Source organism: Haemaphysalis longicornis, unplaced genomic scaffold (genome assembly GCF_048455015.1).
Source record: "Haemaphysalis longicornis isolate Haplotype H1 unplaced genomic scaffold, Haemaphysalis longicornis Haplotype H1 scaffold_26, whole genome shotgun sequence".
Taxonomy (NCBI): Eukaryota; Metazoa; Arthropoda; class Arachnida; order Ixodida; family Ixodidae; genus Haemaphysalis; species Haemaphysalis longicornis.
In genome coordinates, this window is record NW_027526319.1 from 2,767,158 (window position 1) to 2,788,894 (window position 21,737).

A 21,737-nucleotide genomic window follows, 5' to 3' on the forward strand; every position below is an offset into this window, starting at 1 on the left:
GAAATTTGTGTTCGTTTTGTATGGGTAAGTCGGTTTCCTTGAGGTGTAGGGTCGGATTGGTCTGTAAGCCTCTTTTGAGAGAGAAGAGAATAGCCACTGTTTTGCGTGCTGAAAACTGGAAACCATTTCTGTCTGCCCATGTTGTCAGTTTGTTTATAGTCAACTGTACTTGTCTCTCGCATGTTGCTACATTGGAAGATGTACAAGCAATTTGAAGATCATCAACATAGACAGAGTACATAATCGACTTTGGAATTATTTTGCATATGGAGTTCATTTTTACAACGAACAGTGTTGTGCTTAGAATACACCCTTGAGGGACCCCGTTCTCCTGTACAAATGTTCTCGAGAGGGTTGAGCCCAGGCGTACTTGAAATGAACGGTTTGCCATGAAGTCATTCAGGCAATTCAACATTCTTCCACGGATGCCTAACTCTACTAAATCCCGCATTATTCCAAACCTCCACGTAGTGTCATAAGCCTTCTCCAGATCAAAAAAGACAGCAAGACAGTGTTGTTTGTGTATGAATGCTTCTCGTACGGTATTTTCGAGGCGGACAAGATGATCAGTTGTTGAGCACGCCTTTTTAAACCCGCACTGGTGAATGTCAAGAAGTTCGTTTGATTGTAGTACAAAACTTAGCCTGGTATTCACGACAAGTTCAAAAGTTTTGGCTAGACAGCTCGTGAGGGCTATTGGTCTATAACTACTTGGGGAGGTTGGCGGCTTTCCGGGTTTGAGTAAAGCTACAATGAATGCTTTTTTCCAGGCTACCGGCATCCTTCCCGATACCCAAACTTTATTAAAAAACTTCAGAAGTACTTCTACAGAAGGACCCGAAAGATGTGCGAGCATTTCATAATGTATATCATCTGGGCCGGGTGCAGTCTGCTTACCGGCCGATAGAGCTCTCTTCAATTCTTGGAGCGTTATTAAACTATTATAAGGTTCGTTTATACCCCCGTGTGTTGGAAGTTTTTGTTTCTCTACAGTGTGTTTGTATTTTAAAAATGCTTCTGCATAATGCACAGAACTGGAGACGCTGGAGAAATGTTCTCCCAGTATATCCGCCTGCTCTTCTAGGCTACTTTGTACACCAGGTGCTGTTAGAAGAGGAACTGTAAAAGGGGAGTACGTGCCATTGAGTTTCCGAACTTGCTCCCACATTTTTTTTTGATGTGACTGAGCTGTTTATAGACGAGACGTAATTTTTCCATGAATCTTTCTCGGCATTCCGCCGAATGTATCGGGCTTTAGCTTGTTTCCTTTTAAACTCTAATAAATTTTCTTGCGTTGGATATCTTCGCAAGACTCCCCATGCTTTGTTTTGCTGCTTTTTGGCTTCCTTACACTCTTGTGTCCACCATACTTTGTTGTTTGGTCTCACCATTCCCGAGGACTGTGGAATAGCTAAGCGTGCAGCCTTAAGAATGCAAGATGTAAACCTTTCATTCAATTCGTCGATGCTCAGTGTGTCCGAAAAAACTTGGTCTAAAGTAGCTTCGGAAGTAAAAAGACCCCAGTCGGCAAACTGAAGTTTCCACCTGCGTGGTTTTGTCGGGATAATGGTTGGTGATGATGATGTTACGCTAATCATTACAGGTAGATGATCGCTCCCGTATGGGTTATCAATGACATCCCACTTAATATCGCTAAAAACACTCGGTGAACTAAAGGATAAATCTATGCAGCTCATTTTCCCTGAGCTTGGAGAGCAGTATGTAGGTTTGCCGGTGTTTAAAAGACAAACATTATTGGATAAAATAAAATCCTCTAAAATCTGCCCCCTTGCGTCAGTTTTTTCGCTCCCCCAAAAAGAAGAGTGGGCATTAAAATCGCCAACTATTAAAAAAGGCTCCGGTAGTTGGTTTACCAAGTCTTCAAAATCTTGCAGTGTTACTGTGAGGTGTGGTTCAATGTACACGCAGCACACTGTAATTGTTTTAAATGCAAGCAGGGTGACCGCCACTGCTTCTAGCCTAGTTTTAAGTTTGTCTTCTCGAGTTGCTATGCCATTTTGGACAATTATTGCCACTCCGCCCGAGAGCCTACTCGCCTGCTCTCGGTCGCAGCGAAAGACCTGGTAACCTTTGAGTATATTATGGTGTTTAGGACCTAAGTTTGTTTCCTGAACACAAACGGCTACAGGAGAGTGTGTGGCGAAGATGTCTTTGATGTCATTTAAATTATTTAAAAGTCCTCTGCAATTCCAGTGGACAATGAATGCCATGCTGCTTTTTTTGGTGGGGTGAAAACTAGGTTTTCGGTCCTGTGATTCGGGGCTTGTTTCTCTTTATGTTGTCTAGGGAGTTCCGCCGCCCATCCGACGTAGAGGGCGCAGAACCTCCTTCAGATGTGTCCATCGTCTCTTCGGAGACGCTGGAGGTTCGTGCAGAACGCACGTGTGTCGAACTGTTTGACCTCACCGTGTGGGGTGAGGCCTTGGAGACTGCCGAACCAGAGGTCCGTGCAGCCCGCTTTGGAGGTGGTGGCGCAGCGCTAGCTGCTTCCACCGGGGGCGCGGGGTGCCTTGCTGGAACCTCACTCTGTGTGGCTTCAGCAAGCGCCGAAGACCGCTGTGATGCTGCGCCCTGTTGCACCACAACGGAGTAGGGTCGCGTATGCGCCGAGGAGAGTCGCCTCCGTGCTTCGCGAAATGTCAGGTTCTCTGTTACTTTGAGTGTTATTATCTCTTTTTCTTTTTTCCATGCAGGGCAAACACGTGAGTACGCTGCGTGGTTGCCCTCACAGTTTACACAAAGATATGTTTGGGTTTGACAGTTTTCAGGAGGGTGTTCATGAGAGGCACATTTCGCACATGTCTGTTGGCCCCGGCAGTTCAATGAGCCGTGGCCATAGCGTTGGCATTTGTAGCATCGCCGTGGGTTGGGGATGTAGGGTCGAAGTTTCATTTTGGTATAGCCCACCTCCACAGATTCTGGGAGGATGCTTGATGCAAAGGTGAGGACGATATGCCTTGTCTGAATTTCTTTGTTTTCTCTTCTGATTTTGATACGGTAGACATTTGTCACATTTTGTTCCTTCAGACCTTCTAGAAGCTCTTCCTCGGACACATACTTTAGGTCGTCATCTGAGATGACTCCGCGGACTGTATTTAGTGATCGGTGCTCACTGACAGTTACAGGAATTTCTCCGAAAGAAGTTAACGCTGAGAGCTTGTCGAGCTGATGTTTGTAAAGTACTTCGAGTAGAAGGTCTCCATTTGCAAGCTTCTTGATCTTATAGCCTTCCCCAATGGTGGCAGTTAGGGTCTTTGCGACTAGAAATGGCGACACAAGTCGGGCAGTCTTCTCTTCGTCACTGCTGTGTATTACGTGGAAGCGTGGAAAGTTGGCAACGTTCTTCGTGAAAAACTGGGCGGTTGCATCGGTGCCTCCTCTTTTACGAGAGGGATCAGATGGGCGAAAAAAGGAAGCCATAAATTGAAAAAACTGTTCGGCCATGGTGCCAGCCACCCACCATGGAGCCCAACAAGGGGACGGGACATGAACTCGTGACCAAGTCATGCCTACGCCAGCTGTACACCGCGACTATAACCAAATATGGCTGAACACAGGGTTGTCCGCCACACAAGGTTAACCCTAGCCGCCAGGAAAAAAGGAAACTGAGAAAGAACGAGACGACAGGAAAGTTGTTAGAGAGAAGATAGGAAAGTGAAAGGTTGAAGGGGAGGACAGGAAAAGGCGACTGCCGATTCCCCCCGGGCGGGTCAGACCGGAGGTGCCGTCTACGAGAAGCGGAGGCCAAAGTGGTGTGTTGCCTTCGCCAAGGGGCCTTAAAGGTCCAAGCACTCGGCGTCGGCTCAACCACCAGGACCCTCTTTTCCCCGGTCACGGCGCTGCCACGTACGGCTAGACGTGGGTGCTCGGGGTCCGTGGTGTCGCACAGTACACGCAAACATCTGCTTTAGCAGATGCCCCCTGCGGGTCGAAATAATGGATATAACGAGCAAATCGTAATTCCCCTTGAAAGTCCCCATAGAAACCAATGTATTTAAAACCTCGTTTTAACGAGGTAAAATTTCCTCGTTACGTGATATAACGAACAAATTTCGTTGAGAAATCAAATTTTGAGCTAATTTTACAACAGTGCGCAACGCGGATTTGAGACAGTGCGTGACGCGGCAACTGTATTAGCAGTTCAAAACTCCCGCCACGCGCGCGAAGCTGGCTGGCGCGCCGTCCGTGCGTACGCTGCGCCCGCGAAGCCCCCACCCTCCTCTCGCTGCGCACGGCATGCAGACAATGGGGCCCTTCGATTTACAGTGTCGGACTCACCGCGGGCTCCCCGAGAAGCAGTCCGACGTTCGATTTTCCCACGTATCCCTATGGCTTCGGGGAATCCGCGGACTATCCGCGGTGAGCCCGAGAAGAACCCCAATGCACATGGCGCGCGCTGTTGCGTCGCCTTCCTCTCCTCCCCCCCTTCCCCTGTTCGTATCGCCGATGTCGCTGCGTAGTTGTGTGTGCATGGGTTTTGACAGTCTTCAGCCTTATCTTTTATCGTACTGCCGGCGTGATTCCGACAACGCCAGTGCGACAGGCGGGAAGCGAAAGCGAAAGACTAACGCTTGAACAGAAGACGGCCATGATAAAAGCCGTCGCATCGGGCGCGAAGGAAGGTAAGGTGCACTCCGTGGTAAGGTGGCAAGAGACTTTGACGTGTGGACGAGTACGCTGTCCACCATCGTGAGCAACCGAGAGTCCATCGTCAGCGCTGTTGCACATGGCTTGAAAAGAAGCGCTAAGGATGGCGTCGGAGGCACTAGATGCGGTGGACGTGCTGCGTCGCTACTTCGGCGCGCACGAGGGCGGCAAAGATTGCGTGAATGTAGCGGCCGCAGCTGAGGGAGCCATCGCTCGCATCGGGAAGGTGCATCAATGTTCAATTATCAATGTCCAATTACGGACTTCTTCGTAGCCAAGTCTGTTTGAAATACGAGTTTTGAACTGCAATAAAGTAGGTTCGTGACTTTTCCTTTTTACCTCCGGAATGTGTTTACTTTACTAACTATCGCCGTGCAGCAAGATGCTATTTCGCCCGCTTTTTGTTTTAGGTAACTACAATGCATAATATTTGCAGTAAATGTCGGCTACGTCTATAACGAAATATTGGCTATAACGAGCAAATCGCGGCGCCCCTTCAATTTCGTTATAACGAGGTTTAACTGTAGTTGATCTGAGCGGGGAAAAAAAGAGACAGCAAATGCAAAATGTTGCCTGTTTGAAATAAGATAGGCTGGCCACAAGCGGGTCACTTCTTCACCGTGATTATCGCCTAACGTCTTAAATCGGTTGGTCATCATTGACCGGTTGTTTATTGGGTGTTTCAGTGTTTCAACTTCATCAGAAAAATAACCGCTGTGGCTGAAAAATAGAACGCAACCGCACAAGCTCAGGAGCGTAACGCCTTCCACTGAGCATGCGCGGCGGGTAGTTTTTGATGGAACACGACCATAATGCTTTGGTGTGAAAATAAAAGAGGATCCCTAAAATCTACTGCACTTGGTTCACCTCGGCTTATAAAAATACCTGCAAAGGGTTAATCGAATTGGAAGGGTGAAAATTTTAAGAGCGCACCCCCCCCCCCCCTACCGCCCGCTTCTGGAATACAAACGAAAACAGAAAGCGCATGCATACATTCAGCACACACACACACTGAATATCATCTGGCGTTGCCTCCTGGACTCCGTACCTAAGTATTCACACATAGGTGGCGCCGCTTCGTGACAAGGAACGCCCCTTAACTGCTTGAACAGCGACATTGTAGCAAAAAAATAGTGCTAAGGAAGACAAGGACGGATAAAGGGGGACATATATGGGGCGCTATGCCAAAAGGTGCGCGGGGCGCTAGCGCCCTGTGTTGTCTCCAACATCCCAACATTGCGCCCCATGTGTGACCCCCTCTTGTCGTCCTTGTCTTGCTCAGCACTATTCTTTTGCTCCACTGTCGTGCCAACAAGTCCAAACTGGCACTCTTTTTAACAGCGAATTTGCGGCAGTGCTGCCCCGCTGCCGCCTTATCCCCTCAGGCACATGTTGGGCAGACTCGGCTCGGTGCCCCCTCCCAAGTGGCGCCCGGAGCACTTGTACCCCCCTGCCCCCCCTTAGTTACGCCACTGATCGCATGCTATAAATTTCCGGGCAACAATGGCCACACTGCTTGAGGAGTGTGCGCATCCATCTCTGTCCTTTCTAAATACCATATAATTATTCAAGTTTGTGTGTGCTGTTTAGATGCACTTTCTGCAGAAACATTACACTTGGTTGATTGGCATGCAATATCTGATATACATCATCAAGATCTTCTGTAAGGCCTCACAATTCCTTGTACAGTTCTCTTCCCATTACCTACAGTTTGGAGTGACTGGATGTGTGTGCATTTATGCATGGTCTTTCAAGGCAGTGACTCTTGTTTTTCTTGGCTTATCTGGAGGTTTGGACGTCATAACCCATTCCTTCTGCTGCGATACAGACAGGAAAGGTCAGATGTCTATGTCCTCGTCCAACATCCCCAGAGTATCCGACGAATTGGGCTCTTTAGATCGTACACCTTTGTGGGTGCTTGCTGCTGCAACCACCACCGCTGAAAGCGTCTGGGGCGCTGCATGTGGCACGGGTGGTGCAGCAGGGTTGGGAGCTGCTGTGGGCTCCCCTGTGTCCATCTCCTTTGCGCCCCCAAGTGTACTGGGGTTCAACGAAGTGGAAGCAGGTAAAGCAGCCTCATTCCTCATGGAGATGGTTGCAACCACAACCGCTGCTGACTCATTAGCATTGGTGATGGGTTGGGTTACTGGAGACAAGCCAGCGGGGGGACGTGGGTGGGACCAAGTCAGTTAGTTTCTGACCTGGGTCGCCACCGAAACCAGGCACCATTCGGCCCCTGCCAAGCTGTGTGTGTACTTCCCCAGGAGGAAAGAGGCGAACATCTTTCGCCCCTTTGGGAAGGTGCGTGCGGTGACTGACAATGACTTTCTTGTTGAAATTTTTTGCAGGTCCGGGAATATGCTTCGTGCGGTCCTCAACAGTTGACAGGTGAGGGTGGTGGAGTTACAGCTGTCAGTGGGGTTGTCCTGTGCAGTGCATTTCACACAGGTTGTTGTACCACAGCAAGAGTTTGTACCATGCCCAATTCGCTGGCACTTGAAGTAGCGGCATGAGTTAGGGATGTAGGGACGTACTGCACACCTAATGGAACCAGCACTGATATGTTCAGGAAGTTTCGATAAACTGAAAGTCAAGATGCTGTATTTTGTTGGTACTTCTATATTATCTCTGCGGATGGTGATTCTCCCCACAAGTGTAAGGCTTAATCCTTCAGGCCTTCCAGAAGGTCAGCCTCTGTTTCGCTTAGCATATCTGGCTCACATCACACACCCTGCAAGCTGCTGTGGCTGCGGTGGGGTGTGACACTGATGTACATATTTGCCATTCTGGTTTGGGTCAGGGGACTTGTTGCCTGCTGCTGAGTATTTACTTCGACTAACATCCACCAGTTTCCGAGTTTTGTAACATTGTAAAATTTGCCAAGGGTCCCTTCAAAGGACTTGGAAATGGGGAATACCACTTGAGATGAAACGGGTTTTGATTTGTTGACTGATTCAATTACCAAAAAATAGGGACAGTTGTCCGGTTGCGAGAGAGTCATGGTTCGAAGTGGAAAGGATACTTCTTGTCAGGGGCTGACAACATTTGGGGGGATTTCTGGTTTACCATATGGCACAGAAAAAAAGCCAGGGATGCGGGCACTTTCTTCATTCGGTTTACCCTGATGCCGAGAGAGGTCCCAGAGCTCCCTGCCTGGTAAACAGACACGGAGCCCCTCCGCCGGAGTTTGACTACGGCTCCGACAGCCACCATTTGTGGTTCCTGCCCTTCACCTCAAAACTCCAAGCCACGGTAAGATACAGCAGGAGCATCGGGGCTCGGAGTGCGCGGTCTCGCCAAAACCGTCACCACGAATACTCAAGCAGCCCATGCGGGGAATGCCTCCCTTTTTTAATAACAAAATGAAGGAAGGAACGGTGCTCATGAGATAATGCTGGTTTGAAGTTATTTTGATAAATGCCTCCAACCCTTCTCTATTAGGTTTCCTCGACAACTGAGGCTGGCCACCGACTTCAACCCTCATAAACATTTGCCGTAAGTGAGCTCCACATTGAAAAGTTGTATGCCTTATAAAATGGCGATATCAGATGGTAGACGTCAGGATTTTTTAGCAAAGGAATGTGTACACACCAGAGCCACCGTTCTTATTCTCCATGTGGCTGAGGACCAGGGCCCGGATATCCCGCAGGGTCATCTGCGAGAATCCACCCTGGATGCAGCGCACCTGGTCCAGATGGCAGCGGATCTCCGCCCTGCGTTAGTCCACCACCACAGGCCATGTCGTCTTTATGGTACCAGTAACTTCTATGATACATGTAATGACAATTTGGTGTCCAAACCCCTCCATCCCTCCAGTGTTAACAAGCTCCACTGCCCAGTGAATGATGCAAGTTCTTACCGAGTCAGAGACACAAACTTGGTCCCACACAGCTGAGGCATAAGCACACTGGTGAGACTGCACTATATTTCATGGTAAATAAAAAAACAAGAAATGAGCCACTCCTTCCATAGCATAACAATTATCGCAAAAGAAGTTAAGAACATAAATCAAGGTACGGCGCAAAAGGGCGGTTCCATGATTTCAATATCCGAGAGAATGGATAATAAGACCATACAACACAGGAACCCCTCCATGCCCCACACGTGGCACACACATGATCACGTACAATGAAGGGACACGTAAGCGTACATTTGCACAGATAGTTACTTTGGCCGTGTGTCCGCTGCTAAAGGTCCTCTACCGCCTGGAGTGCCCTCACGCAGTGGTGCTGCTATGCTGGCACTGCTGTCTTTAAAATTTTCTATTGAGTACGATCGATAGTTTCACATCCGGATTTTCGCTGTGAATGTCCCTATCAAACTTCTGCCCATCTGTTAACTCAGGCGACGCCAACAGCTCCCAAACAGCGGCAGCTCGCTGTGCAGTGGTATGCGATGGTAAACGCTCATGTCCTTTCGGCTGGCTGTGCAGCAAGTGGCTGCAGAATAATTCTTTCATGTGCTGGCCAAAGACTGCAGTTAGAAGCAGCGAATAACACGTGACCTCAAAAGGCATTGAGCTGCCTTCTCAGTGATAAGAGGCCTCCCTAGGATGGCACGGGGCAAACGGGTGGCGCACATAAGCAGGAGAGATACATAGTTGAAAAAGTATGCCCATGTTTCAATGAGGAGCACACCAAGGTAACTTAACATTAAGGTTAAACCCTCACAAATGCAATACCCATTACTAGGCCGCATGCACGCTAAACAACTAAGAGTGCCAGTATCCATGGGGCACATTGAGGTTCAGCAGAGAACACTTTCTCTAACTTGAAGGACACGAAAAAATGTACATGGAGTGAGGACTCCAACACTAAAAAATGGACATTCAAAATAGGCAAAGCAAAGGGTTGATTGATTGTGGGGCTTAATGCGACAACGCAACCCAGGCGATGAGGCACTCTGCAGTAAAGGGCTCTGGATTAATTTTTACCACCTGGCGATCTTTAACGTGCGTCAAAACCTCGTGAACACAAGTGTTTTTGCTTTCCGCCTCCACCAGAAAAGCGGCCGCCGCAAGCAAAGTAAATGGGTTCCAAATGCTGCAGCAAAAGTACGAGTTTATCGCCTTACTAAAATAGCTACTCTTGGCACAGACGCCGCCGCTGAAAAAACTTTGCCACTTTTGCCAGGCTCAAGCATATTTTGGGGTACCTTGAAAACATCGAGGGATGCTCAAACTGAGCCTGTAAGCCATATATGCATGGTACTGAACAATATTCCCTCTGTAGTTTTCCGTTCAACATTTCCACAACAACTCCTTTTTACCTTTCTTTTCACATTATAATGTTACACAATGCCACAACTCGTGCTATTCAAGCTGCCATTATATAATGGCCGAAGATAGGCCCCTTGCTCTACACTCTGAACTTGATGCTGAAGCAGCAAACACATTTAAAAACAACCGAAAATGGGCATCAAAAGCTACTGCTCCCAAGTCTTGCTCTGTTTAGGCCTTAAAGGGCTACTGAAGCACTTTTAAAACCGGGCACAAATGTACTTTTTACAATTATTACATTGGTCAGTTTGTGCCTGTAAAAATTTTTTGGTCATTTTTAGCTTGGGGACCGCGATGCACAACTCGTGCTGTTCAAGCTGCCATTATATAATGGCCGAAGATAGGCCCCTTGCTCTACACTCTGAACTTAATGCTGAAGCAGCAAACACATTTAAAAACAAGCAAAAATGGGCATCAAAAGCTACTGCTTCCAAGTCTTGCTCTGTTTAGGCCTTAAAGGGCTACTGAAGCACTTTTAAAACCGGGCAAAACTGTACTTTTTACAATTATTACATTGGTCAGTTTGTGCCTGTAAAGTTTTTTGGTCATTTTTAGCTTGGGGACAGCGGTATTCGTCGTTAAAGTTGACCCTACGCCCCGCCCACTGCTTCCTGCCGCATCGCCGGAAGAGCGAGAAACTGAGAAGCAGCGACCAGAAGTAGCATCATATTCGGAAGACTGCCAGCGACGTGCGCCACTGCTTTGCTGCGTCCCAGTTTTCTGGGCGAAATTCTGAATTAAGCAGGCGTGTAATCTGCACTTTATTAATCATCATTGTCTTAAGTTGCTTCCGCGTCGATTTTTTTAACCGTAATGCTACTGTGTGATTCCCTAAAGCGACTCCTAAATACTAAGGATTTCCTACCCGAGCGCCCGTGGATACTACATTGCCTTCACGAGTAGTCGCGGGGCCGGCCGTGTCGTCGGCTGCTCTGTGCTTCATACGTGAAGCGACGGGCTCAAACAAATACGGAGGTATCACAAGTTTCTGATCCACTATTATAAGGGAATTAGAAAATTTGTGGGACCACAGCGCTCTGGGCTTGCTTCCCGAACTTCTTGCTTGTTTACCCAATCAACGTTGTTGGCTGTGACGACAGATTAGCTGAATAGCTAGATTTTAAGAAGAAATCAAGCAAGCTGAAAGCATGAAGCATTTTCTGCGCGCGGAAGCGCTCTGCACACTCGCCGGTCGTGCATGCCCGTACGGCGCACGAAACGGCTCGCACCACACATGCCGCGGCAGCGACTGCTCTTCGCTGCCGTCCAGAATCAAGGCTGCTGCGAAAAGCAAGGTAAACGTGCAAGAGAGGATGATAGTGTGGTGAAAAATTGTGCTAGGGATTGTCATCCAAGGTGATTTCGAAAGAGGTGATCGAATTTGTATCGCGACGCGGAGCGCCGACCGGTCGCGGCGGCTCGTCGAAGTGCCTGCCCGAGCAAGAGATGCGGTGAGAGGCCGATGGATGGTGTTACCTGCGCGCAAGAATGAGCACAGCACCGATCGCTAGAATGACTATCAACCTAGGAATAAGGTTCCATATGCCAGAAAGGGGATGATAATGTGGTGAAAAACTGTGTTAAGGGTAGTCATTCGCAACTGTACAGATAGCGGCGACCAACTATCTCCCTTGGTACTAAACCTAAAGTTCCCAATATCACCGGCGATCCGTGCAACCTGAGCCGGCTGGAGCTGTTGGGGAAGGCGTTCTGAAGCTCGTCGGGGACCGGCGTGCTGCTCTTGGGTTCCTCTACCTTTTCGGCTACCAACGTTCACCTCCTCTATTCTAAAACATGCGTATGTGCAGCAATGCCATGTTCCGCTGACTGGCCGAACAGCGACCCGGCACCAGCACCCCTGCGCGACGCGGCGACCGGCGGCGACCGCGCTGCCTGTGTGCATCGCAGGCCGCTGCACAGAGCTTGTTGCCGCCTGTCCAAATGTAGAAACAAAGTTCCACATTCGAGGATGGGGATGATGGTGGGTTGAAAAATTGTGCCAGTATTTGTGACTAGCGCTAGTAGTGAAAGCGGCGAACCAATATCTGCGCAACTTCCCTACACCAGAGAAACAAGTCGGCCATGAGTCGTCGCGGGAGAACCTCTTTCTAAAGCTTGCCGCGAGCGAACCTGTTTTGTTTATACTTCCCTCAGGCTCTCCTATTCGAAGGAAAGATTGTGTGAGCCCTCCATTCACCAGAGGACCTTCTAGCCCGTATCTGAACGCGAACAGAATGATACCTTCAGGCTGTGCGGTCCCCGCAGCGCCGGAACTTCCGAATATGACGTCATCTGCCACCAGCCAATCGCGAAAGGCAGCCAGGGCTCTCACCGTGCCCGCGGGCAGGGATCGTTTGTTTTGACGAAAAAAGATAGTTTGGGTGTATTTACACATAAAACAAACATGGTTTTCGAATTCAGCGTTAGGAAAACCATAATGTAATGACCCCAACAAAATTTTTTTGAAAAGCTCTTCAGCAGCCTTTTAACAGGACCTCTTCCTGAAGAGCCATTCATGTAGGGTACAGTGCATTGCTGGTTTCGACCACACTGTTGCCTCAGCTAGATAAACACGAAAAGCATTCAGAAGAAGCGTTCAACAAGCACAGACTGCTTGCAGGCACAGTCCCGAATCAGCCGACTTTCGGCCTGGTGCGAACACGCCTCTTACAATGCAGGCACGAGCCAGGCAATCCCCAAAGATTGGGAGGGAAAGCGCATTGCATCTGAACGTCTGCAGTGACGTGGTGGGCGTTCATCCACAACATACTTCTCTGCTAGTGATAGCTACCATTCCAAGCTCTGCTGGCAGGCTTATCTGACGCATTTTACAGCTAACAACGTGGCAGAAGCAGGGTATGCCAAGTACTGATATATCGAGAATGCCAATAACGCCAGATGCCAAGTATGCTTTTTCACAGAAACGAAACCAAAACTGGTTTGCATTCTAATCTTGGACATCGTACTATCATGTAGCACCTTGTACTGACGTCACTGCTGTTGGTTGGTGCGGCCCCCACAAATCGTGCATGGTAGTTTTTCTTTGTTTAAAAATAAATACAGTCGAATCCCGCTACAACGAAATTGACGGGACGTGCGAAAAATTTCGTTGAAGCGAAAATTCGTTGAGGCGAAATCTGCCCCAACACACCACGGAAAGGCCAGAAAAATAGCCCCGTACGTTTCCGCAACATTGGCAGCATAATACAATGTTTAGAAAAAGGAGTGACGCGCAAGAACTCATGTTTATTCGGATAACAAACATACCAATGGTTATCTGTTTTTTCACCACCCAAAGAACGCGTTACGGAGGGGGGTGAAGATATGCAGGCGCAAAACGTATCGCTGTACAACAAGGCGTGCCCACCGAGCTGATTACTTGCAGATAACTGCTAGGCAGTCGGAAGCCCCCCTCTCGCTTGAGGCAGGAGCAGTGCCATTATCTTATCCTCCGACAGGGCACGGCAGCTACTGACCTTGGCAGGCAAGACGCGCGCCCTTGCATTTAACATGACCGCGCGCCCGCGACTAAGATAGGATGACTAGGCTTCAAGACCAAACACGCAAACATGATTTTTGCTCTTGGCTATGAAGAATGGTAGAAGGAAAACGGCAAGGACAGCTGCTCACAACGCATACATGACGGCACCGCGCCAGCAGCGGAGCACATTCATGCAATTTCAACTGGATACGGATTGGCTGTAGCTCTGGGGCTCCGCCTTGGCGAAGCGGGCCTGCGCCTCGTGTAAAGACGGCCAGCCACATCGTTATCACCATCAAGCAATGGCGTGCGCCTATGAGTTATTTTTTGTTTTGTTTTGGGTGGCGGTGTGGTCGCAACGCGCATGTTTTCGGTGAAACTAAGCGTCCTGAATGTATAAAAAGTTACAGATAGCTGGCGCTATGCTTATTTTATTGTAAAATAATTGTTCAAACCCAGCACAAATCATCTAAAATTTCGTTGAAGCGAAAGCAAGCCAGACAAATGGTTCGTTGTGGCAAGGACTTTGTTGCATTGACTTCTATGGCTAGCTGACGGGGAATCGGAAATATTTCGTTGAAGCGGAAATTTCGTTGAAGCGGCGTTCGTTGTAGCGGGGTTCGACTGTACTGCCTTATCGCCCAGATAAACGATGAAAAGACTTTATTGAAACCAGTCTACACAGTGTAAGCAATAACAGGAGCTCGACAAATTCACTTCAGTGTCCCTTTATACGTCCATAGGCATGATGTTTCCAGTTGCATAAACGAGCAGCTGCCTTATCAAAGCTTCCTGCTGCCAAACCCAGAAACACACATGAAGTAAGCCTTTTTCGTGCATCGTTGAGAGATTTACCTCACCCCGAACGACCCCCAGCAGAGGGAAGTGGGTCACGCAAACAGAACAAGTGCAAACAAATTTGGCAAGTTTATTAGCTTGTACCTTTTTATATACTGCTGTTACAATGCAATGGCTACAGTGCACAGTTGTTGCTCTCTTTGATTACACTGTCATAATTTCTGTTTTAGTCATAGATAACACACACTGATTTTGTCTCTCCTTTACAGGTCGTTACTAAATAATGACCTCCGTTCTCCTGCTCAATATGGTTACTTACATGACACAATTACGACCAGCATCAAATTGATAAAAACTGGCTCAGTCCTTTACACAAACATGGACAGGTTGCAAGAAAGCGGGTCTGACAGAGCACCGAGAGCCTGCAGGTGGCGTTAAACGCTGACGAATGAGAAACAAGTTCACATAAAAAAGCCTAAACCCAACGAGTACAAACTTTTTAAAAAGAGAGAGAGGGGAACACTCACTCGCAGCAGTGGGGCATTTTCTTCTTGATTGACTTGACTATGCTGATGAGCTGTGCCTCCGACTGAAATAACAAGAGAAGGAGGTGCTTGAAATACTTGGTGCTGTAACAGCCAATGCAGGGAATCCCAGAGGGAGGACATGAAGAAAGGACAGTTTATCGTAGTGCCCCCTTTGTATGTTCATGCAAGGGGGCCCAACGAGGCAGCATAGTGCCATTGCGACACATTTGTGACAAGTGCGACACACAAGCACACTGCAAGTTCTATACAGACATGTAGCAGGGCCAGTGGCCCTGGAGTCATGTGTGCACCATGGAAGAAGAAGGCATCCTAGCAGCTACACTCGGTGACAACTTAAAGGGGTCCTGAAATGCCTTCCGCCGATGCTTGGATGTACATGTAACCAAATAAAGCAATGTATTAGCAATCTCCTCCTGCAAGAATTTTGTTAAAGCGATGAGTATTAGCTGAGAAATCGTAAATCAAAAACCGCGAATCATCGTCGCGCCGTATTTCCTCCTCCTTTCAACTGTTTCTTCGCTGTTGGCCTCCCCTCCCATGATGCTCCGCTCCTCAGCGGTGACGTACTTCCGCTATTGCGCTCCCACAGACTGCCGTCCTTTCGGCTTTTTCATCTCTGTAGACACCATGGACACAGGCTGGAAAAGCGAACGAATGACCTGGCCGCATGTGTGCGGCCTGGCCTTGCCCTTTCGCGGTGTACGTAGCTGCAGGGCTGCAGTTGGTATCGGCGGCGAACTCGCAGCCGCGTGGGGAGAATCGTGCGCTCGTTCCCTTTGGTGCACCGCGCACTGTTTATCCAAAAAGCGCGGTCTCAGATGTGGCCCCGCTGGTGCCGGGTGTTATTTTGCGGTGGTTGTAATTCCTACTACCGGCGGCATGTTAAAAAAGACATTTTCAACCGACACAGAACCCGTGCACAAAACGCGCCGGATCGGATCGCTTTATCAGCGGCGATGAACGTGAAGGCGAAGAGCAAACCAACGCTGCACTCGATCAGCGAGAACCCGTGTTCTGACAAGCTGCACCCATGTGTTGCATTCAACACTGACGGGAAAGCGTTTGTTTGCACTTGTTTGGATAGTCGTAAAATGTCCAAACACTCCGGCACTCCGCTAGCAGATCAGCCGGCGAGACATTTCGGAAAACATTTGACAGATGGCGCCGTATGCATTAGTGTGTCGCTACGCAAAACTGATGAGACGCTCTACTAAAACTCCCATCGCGGTGTCACGTAGCGGGACGCAAAAATTTAGCGTTTAGCGTATGCAAAGGCCACAAACGCTGTACTAAAACTCTATTAGCAGCAAAATAGCGTGCGTATGTGAAACCGCTTGCGTTTACAAAGCTGCACGCCGAGCGCGTACGTTTCAAACCTAGTGACATCGTTTAAATACACTGGCAAGCACAGTGTAACGTAGTCAGATATCAACCGTATGCTCATGCGACAAGCAAGAGCTTGTTTTATGTGGGGCGGAGATTGCGCATAAAGGCCCGTTCGCACTTGCGACGAAAGCGAGTGAGAGCGGCAGGAATTCCGTCGCTTTGTCGCGCGACGATCGTTTTTGTCGAATGGTCGGGACAAATTTTGGTTGCGCGACAGAATTCCCGTCGCTTTCGCTCGCTTTCGTCGCAAGCGGGAATGGAAAGTTCTGCCGCTGCCGTCTGCTAAGCAGCTCGGAGGTAACCGCGCGATCTGCTCGGGCCGGATGAACGCGCACACTCCCGCACGGCAGCGCCCCAAGCGGCAGACGGCCGCGTACATCGCTCCCGGCGCACGCCTGGAGCCCGCCCTCGGCACACTAGCCAGTATATTTCAGGCACTATAATGGAGGAAAGATTTTTTGCTTCCGATGAACCTAGTTCTTTGCCCCTGTGTTTTTAAATACGTGAAGTGGTTAGCACGTCGTCCTCACGCAGCTCTGTATCGTCGTAGCATCGCTGATTGTCCGAACGAAGCTTGCAGCTAAGCCAATGCAGCGACCGAAGCTGTGTGTGTGTGTGTGTGCATCGCCTCCGGTGTGTTGTGGACGCGTTCGTTTCGCGATGAAATGCGACATTGTACTTCTGCGGGTGGATAGTGCTTCCCATGGTCTGGATTATCTTTCTCGAACGACGTACCACTCAACCTCGCATGGGGTATGTGCAGTGTGCCTGGCTAAAAGCCTTCTCGCTTGCGCGCCAGAGTTGTGACTTGCTGCTCGTCCCCGCAAACCGGGTGTGAGGTGAGTGCCGTATTTACGACGGGCAGGAGGAGGCAACTCATCGTCTGTCAATCGCGGTTCAGACTTGCAACGCATGTTGTGACGTTGCGTTCGTTCGAAACGCATCTCTGGATTGTTTTGAAGTTGAATAAAATGTACGCGTCAAACCCGGGCATTCGGCTCAGGGCGTTCTCTGCGATTGCACCAAAGAAGTGCCACGGGACTTTCTTTATGGTACGTACTCACGTAAGATAAAATCCACGTCGTGTTATGGCCGTGTTGCATTCAATACAAACGGTTAAGCGTTTGTTTACACTTGTTTCGTTTGTCGTAAAATGTCAAAGCACTCCGGCACTCCGCTGGCAGATCAGCCGGCGAGCCGACGCTGAGCAGACGACTCATCTCTTTGCCGGAAGTGCGTGAAAAAGCCGCCCAATAGCAGGATGTCTAGCTCATGACGAACATCTGGGAATCGATGATGTAGACGTGAAGATGGCGGCGTCCAAAAACACGAAGGAAAGGGTGAGAAAAAAGCGACAAACTTTGCAACAAAAGTGTGAGCTTTCCGCTGCGCGTAAAAGAGTAATACTTGGCACAGGTGACGTTGGCGACCATATCTAGCGATTGCGCTAGTTCATTTAGTGTGCTCAAAATGCCTTTCAGGGCCCCTTTAAGAACGGCACCGGAAGTTGCCGCTGTGCTTCATCACCGTAGCCGGATGTTTCTCCGCGTGGCGCAAGTAGGGCGTTACTGGGAATATTTTGAACATGGCGTGAGCCGTTCCCGTGATTTTTTGGACTTAATGTGCTTATAAACGACTCTAGTGACGACAAACAAACTGCGTGAGACAAGGCAGACGATATCACGCAAGCGAACCCCTTTCAAAACGTGCGCGCACTGATGTCACGGGTCCGGCGGCTTGGCGGAGTGATACACTACATGAGGTGGTGCCGTTCTTGAGTTGTAACGGAGTATAGCATCCTCTCCAGCTTGTGAATGAGGGACCGCAAAGGCAGCCACCAAGAAGGGCCCCTGGCAACCTGGCAAAGTCTCCGTGGTGCTACACAGATGCATGTGAAAATGCGATGGAGAGCAGACGCAGCGCAGTGCGTGTCAACCAGGAGCAAATCGGAAGGGTGGGGAGTTGGATGATTAGCCTGTCCTTCTTTGGGCCTACAACTTTGATCTGCAGTGCAGGACCTGTGTTAGCGGTGAGAACCAGGGCATGCCATAAAAGAAACGGGAGAGGTACAATGAGGACAGCATTGTGGGATGCACCCACAGTCTCAGGTTCCTAGTTCTTAATCTGGCTTTAGCCTATTTAAATACAATGCGCTAAACTGCACGAGGAAGAAGTACATTTTTGGGAGTAGCGTTGCAAATCAGGCTGGTTGGGAGGTATTCATGATTGTCAGAGCAAACAAAAAACTTGGCACAGGATGAGAGGAGCACTCATTTCGTCCAAGAGGGGGGACAATTTTTTTTGTGTGCTGACCATCATAAGACATTTTCATCTATAAAAAAGCAAAAACCACAGATAAGTACCAGTTGCCAAGTGCATTGTGCCATATTGTAAGCCATTGAAGGTCGCGAACCTTCAGTGCAGCAGGCAGACTGTTAGAACAACTGACAGTACAACATTGTGCACTGTAGATTCTCCAGTTAACACCCATGCAAATTCCATCTTTTACTTATTTTCCCTGGCTATTTGTCCTTGAGACTGTACTGCATATGGCACTGCTTCAGACAGAACTTGCACTGTGAAAAATAAGGACACACATGCTGGCTCAATAGACAGCTGTTGGCATACCCAGCCATCAGGGTGCACATGCCCACTGCCTTCCTTGTAATGACTAGTAAGGAAGAGTGGCTAGAAGGCATCCTCTGCAAAATGCCTTGGTGGCGAGCACAACAAAAAACAGAACACAAGCACCCAAATAAGCGGAATTCGTCGCCTCCTGTATTTTATCAATACTAAACGCATTACCTGCTTTATAATGGGAGTGACGGGAACATCTGTTTTGCCACATGTCATAATGTTCAGCCTCAACCTTAACCGGTATTCTTAACCAGTCGTGTCCCAGATTGTATCTGAATGCAAAAGCGGCTTGTGCCTGGTTTCCAAAACAACCGATGCTCAAGACCGCCGAAGTAGCGGCGCTCTAGCCAGCGATAAACTTGGCGCTGCGGCTGAGCACATTTTTGTCTACGTTGCCGCTTTCGACCATGCATCGCCTCAAGATGAACCGGTCATGTGACTAAAACACTGGGAAGGCTAACAATTGGAGGAGAGTAGCATACTGTTACGACTCGGCCAGCGCCGCAGTACTTCCCCGCATCACTCCTCGGCTGTGCAGCGAAGCCACTCGTGCGCCTTTGAAAACACGCGCCACCATGTCGGCAACAAGTTGCGACAAAGCCGCGTCAGACGCTTTGCTCTCGGCAAAACTTCGGCGGCTGCCTGCAAGGCTCGTCTCCACGCTCTTCAAGGACACCGAGGCCCCGTCGATCGCAACGGAGTCCTCCTCTCTCCCCTCTCTCGGACTCAACGTGCCCGAGGCTATGAACGGCTTACGAACTCTGGAAAGAGTGTCGTGTGTGTCTGTGACGTTCGCGGCGTGTTCCAGCCTGTTGCGTTTGACCGTTGTCGCTTTTGGGTATAAATAGAGCTGCCCAAGCGTTGTAAACCATTCCTGTTAGAGCAGCGAATCGATGTTGTCGCTCTGCTCGAGTCCTGTATGGTAACCTCGCCCGTCGGGGCATTGTTCTTTGGCTTCGGCTCACCTCTCACTATGAAGTAAACAGTTACGTTAGCCTACGGCTTCTGGACTTCTTCATGGCTGCAACAGCGGCTGGCCGCTCGCATCATACACGCTACCACTCGTATGTCGGAGGCCACGGAGCTCGGATCGGGTGCCCCCGCCCGGTCGCAACAATACATAGGAGGAAAGGGGTTGTTGGCTGCTCGGAACTGATGCGTTTGGCACTGACAAAATACAAGAGACGATGCCTAATTCATTGTCTATCCGTGTTTTGCCGTTGCCCATCCCACTAAAGGAACTCCTCAACAACTAGCCCAACAGCTAATTCCACTTGGTCACACACCTTGCTCTTGGGCGTGGAACCAGTGGGGCCGCCTTGGCTGGACTTTTGGACAGGGCTGGTTCTACCCTTGGACTGCTCCAATTTCCACTGCAGCTCTGCAAACTCCGGCACCCGATGGCACTCCACTGCACCTGTGGACAGGGAGCGGGTTAGGAGACGACCCATTTTCACTCCTACATGATTTCATTTCATTTTATTTCCATGCAGACCCATTGAGAGGCATTACATCAGAGGTGGGTACATAAAAAACTGCGCAGAAAACAATTACTTGTCCTATGGTGAAAGGTGATTAGTGATGCTGTTTGTGAAGGCGGGAGTACAAATAGTGGCAGGAATGCTGCCTTAAAGCCCATTCCAGGCAGCTGCTGCGCGAGGAAAAAAAAAATGATGTAGAGAGTAACGGTGCGTGCATGTGGCTGGGCAACTTGGAAGGGGATGACCAGTGTGTTGAGAGATGTGCGCTGGGGGACCAAAACAAGGTGGCATGCGCATCGAGCCGTGAAAAAACTTATGAAATAAAGAAAGGCTGTCGATACAGCGGCAAAAGGAAAGGAGGGGTAGTTCAGGCTCTGCCTTCAGTGAAGATACACTGACGTCATAGGAGTACGCACCATGGATAAACCTAGCTGCGCAGTTTTGAAGACACTCAAGGGCGTCTTGAAGATAACATTGTTGCGGGCTCCAGATTGGGGAAGCATGTTCCAGTTTAGTTTTTACAAGGCTTTTGTAAGCTAATAATTTTACATTTCTCGGTGCGTTACGTAGATGACGTCGCAAGAATCCGTGTGTTTTATTTGCCGATGATATGACGTTTGCGATATGCAAACCACATGAAATATTGTTGAAAAATGTGACTCCCAGATATTTAAACGAATTAACTGCTTGAACTGGAACGTTATTAATAGCATAAGGAAAAACAAGTGGAGAGCGGCGGTGGGTGGAGAATAAGGCTTTGCATTTGTGAGGGTTAAGTTCCATTAGCTAATCTTCGCACCATTGTTTTACGTTATTAAAGGAGCCATGAAGAGAAAACAAAAGTTTGTTTTATTCGAAAGATTAGGTGTTTCATAGTACCCCAAGCGCTTTCTCGGAAGCAAATGATGCTTTATTCACCGAGAAATAAGGCAATTTAAGCCAAAATTTTAAATCTCCCGCTAAAATTGCACATTCCGTGACGTGAACAATGGCGTCATACGAGCCAGTCCATGAAACAGATACTTAGTATGTCGACTCCATATAGCACCCACACGCGGGAGTTGACCGAGACGACGACCATTTTAAAAATACTAGTAAAACCTAGTGCACCCGCAGCCCTAGTCATGGAATCGCCTGATCCGGAGAACAAAACTCTCGCCGAGGAGCTCGGGCTTGCATTTAACCTCACACCACTTGAACACTCAATGCTTCTAAGTGCACGAGCGGCAAGAGTTGTGGGATACGCGGTGGACGGGAAAGCGACCATTCCGCGATAGCCACAACAGACGAGCGCCCTGCCGACGGCACCGCTGCCTCGTCAGCCCCGTCGCGACGGACGAATACAGACTGGTACGTATGTGCCGTATTTTTATTACGGTTAATAATAGTTCAATTTCAGTAGCAGTATCGCTTATGCCAGTTGGCCGGTGTCATGTATGGAAAGCCATTCGCGCGAGCTC

General features: G+C 49.0%; 2 protein-coding genes across 4 annotated transcripts in view; both read right to left on the reverse strand.

Moving 5' to 3' along the window:
- LOC144172803 (uncharacterized) overlaps positions 1-21,737 on the reverse strand; it is a 63,304-nt gene that overhangs the window by 15,349 nt on the left and 26,218 nt on the right. Inside the window, exons 8-10 of one of the 3 annotated variants that reach the window (XM_077701420.1) lie at positions 20,083-20,213; positions 14,753-14,814; positions 8,260-8,381 (exon numbers count right to left, since the gene is read on the reverse strand). In XM_077701420.1, the coding sequence (XP_077557546.1) occupies positions 8,260-8,381; positions 14,753-14,814; positions 20,083-20,213 (315 nt within the window). Of the gene's footprint in view, positions 1-8,259; positions 8,382-14,752; positions 14,815-20,082; positions 20,214-21,737 lie in introns of those variants that run through there. The other 2 variants (XM_077701421.1, XM_077701422.1) reach the window with 2 other exon arrangements.
- Positions 1,567-3,936, reverse strand: LOC144172756 (uncharacterized). Its single transcript, XM_077701363.1, has one exon. The coding sequence runs from the start codon at positions 3,526-3,528 to the stop codon at positions 2,257-2,259; it is 1,272 nt and encodes a 423-aa protein (XP_077557489.1). The 5' UTR covers positions 3,529-3,936; the 3' UTR covers positions 1,567-2,256.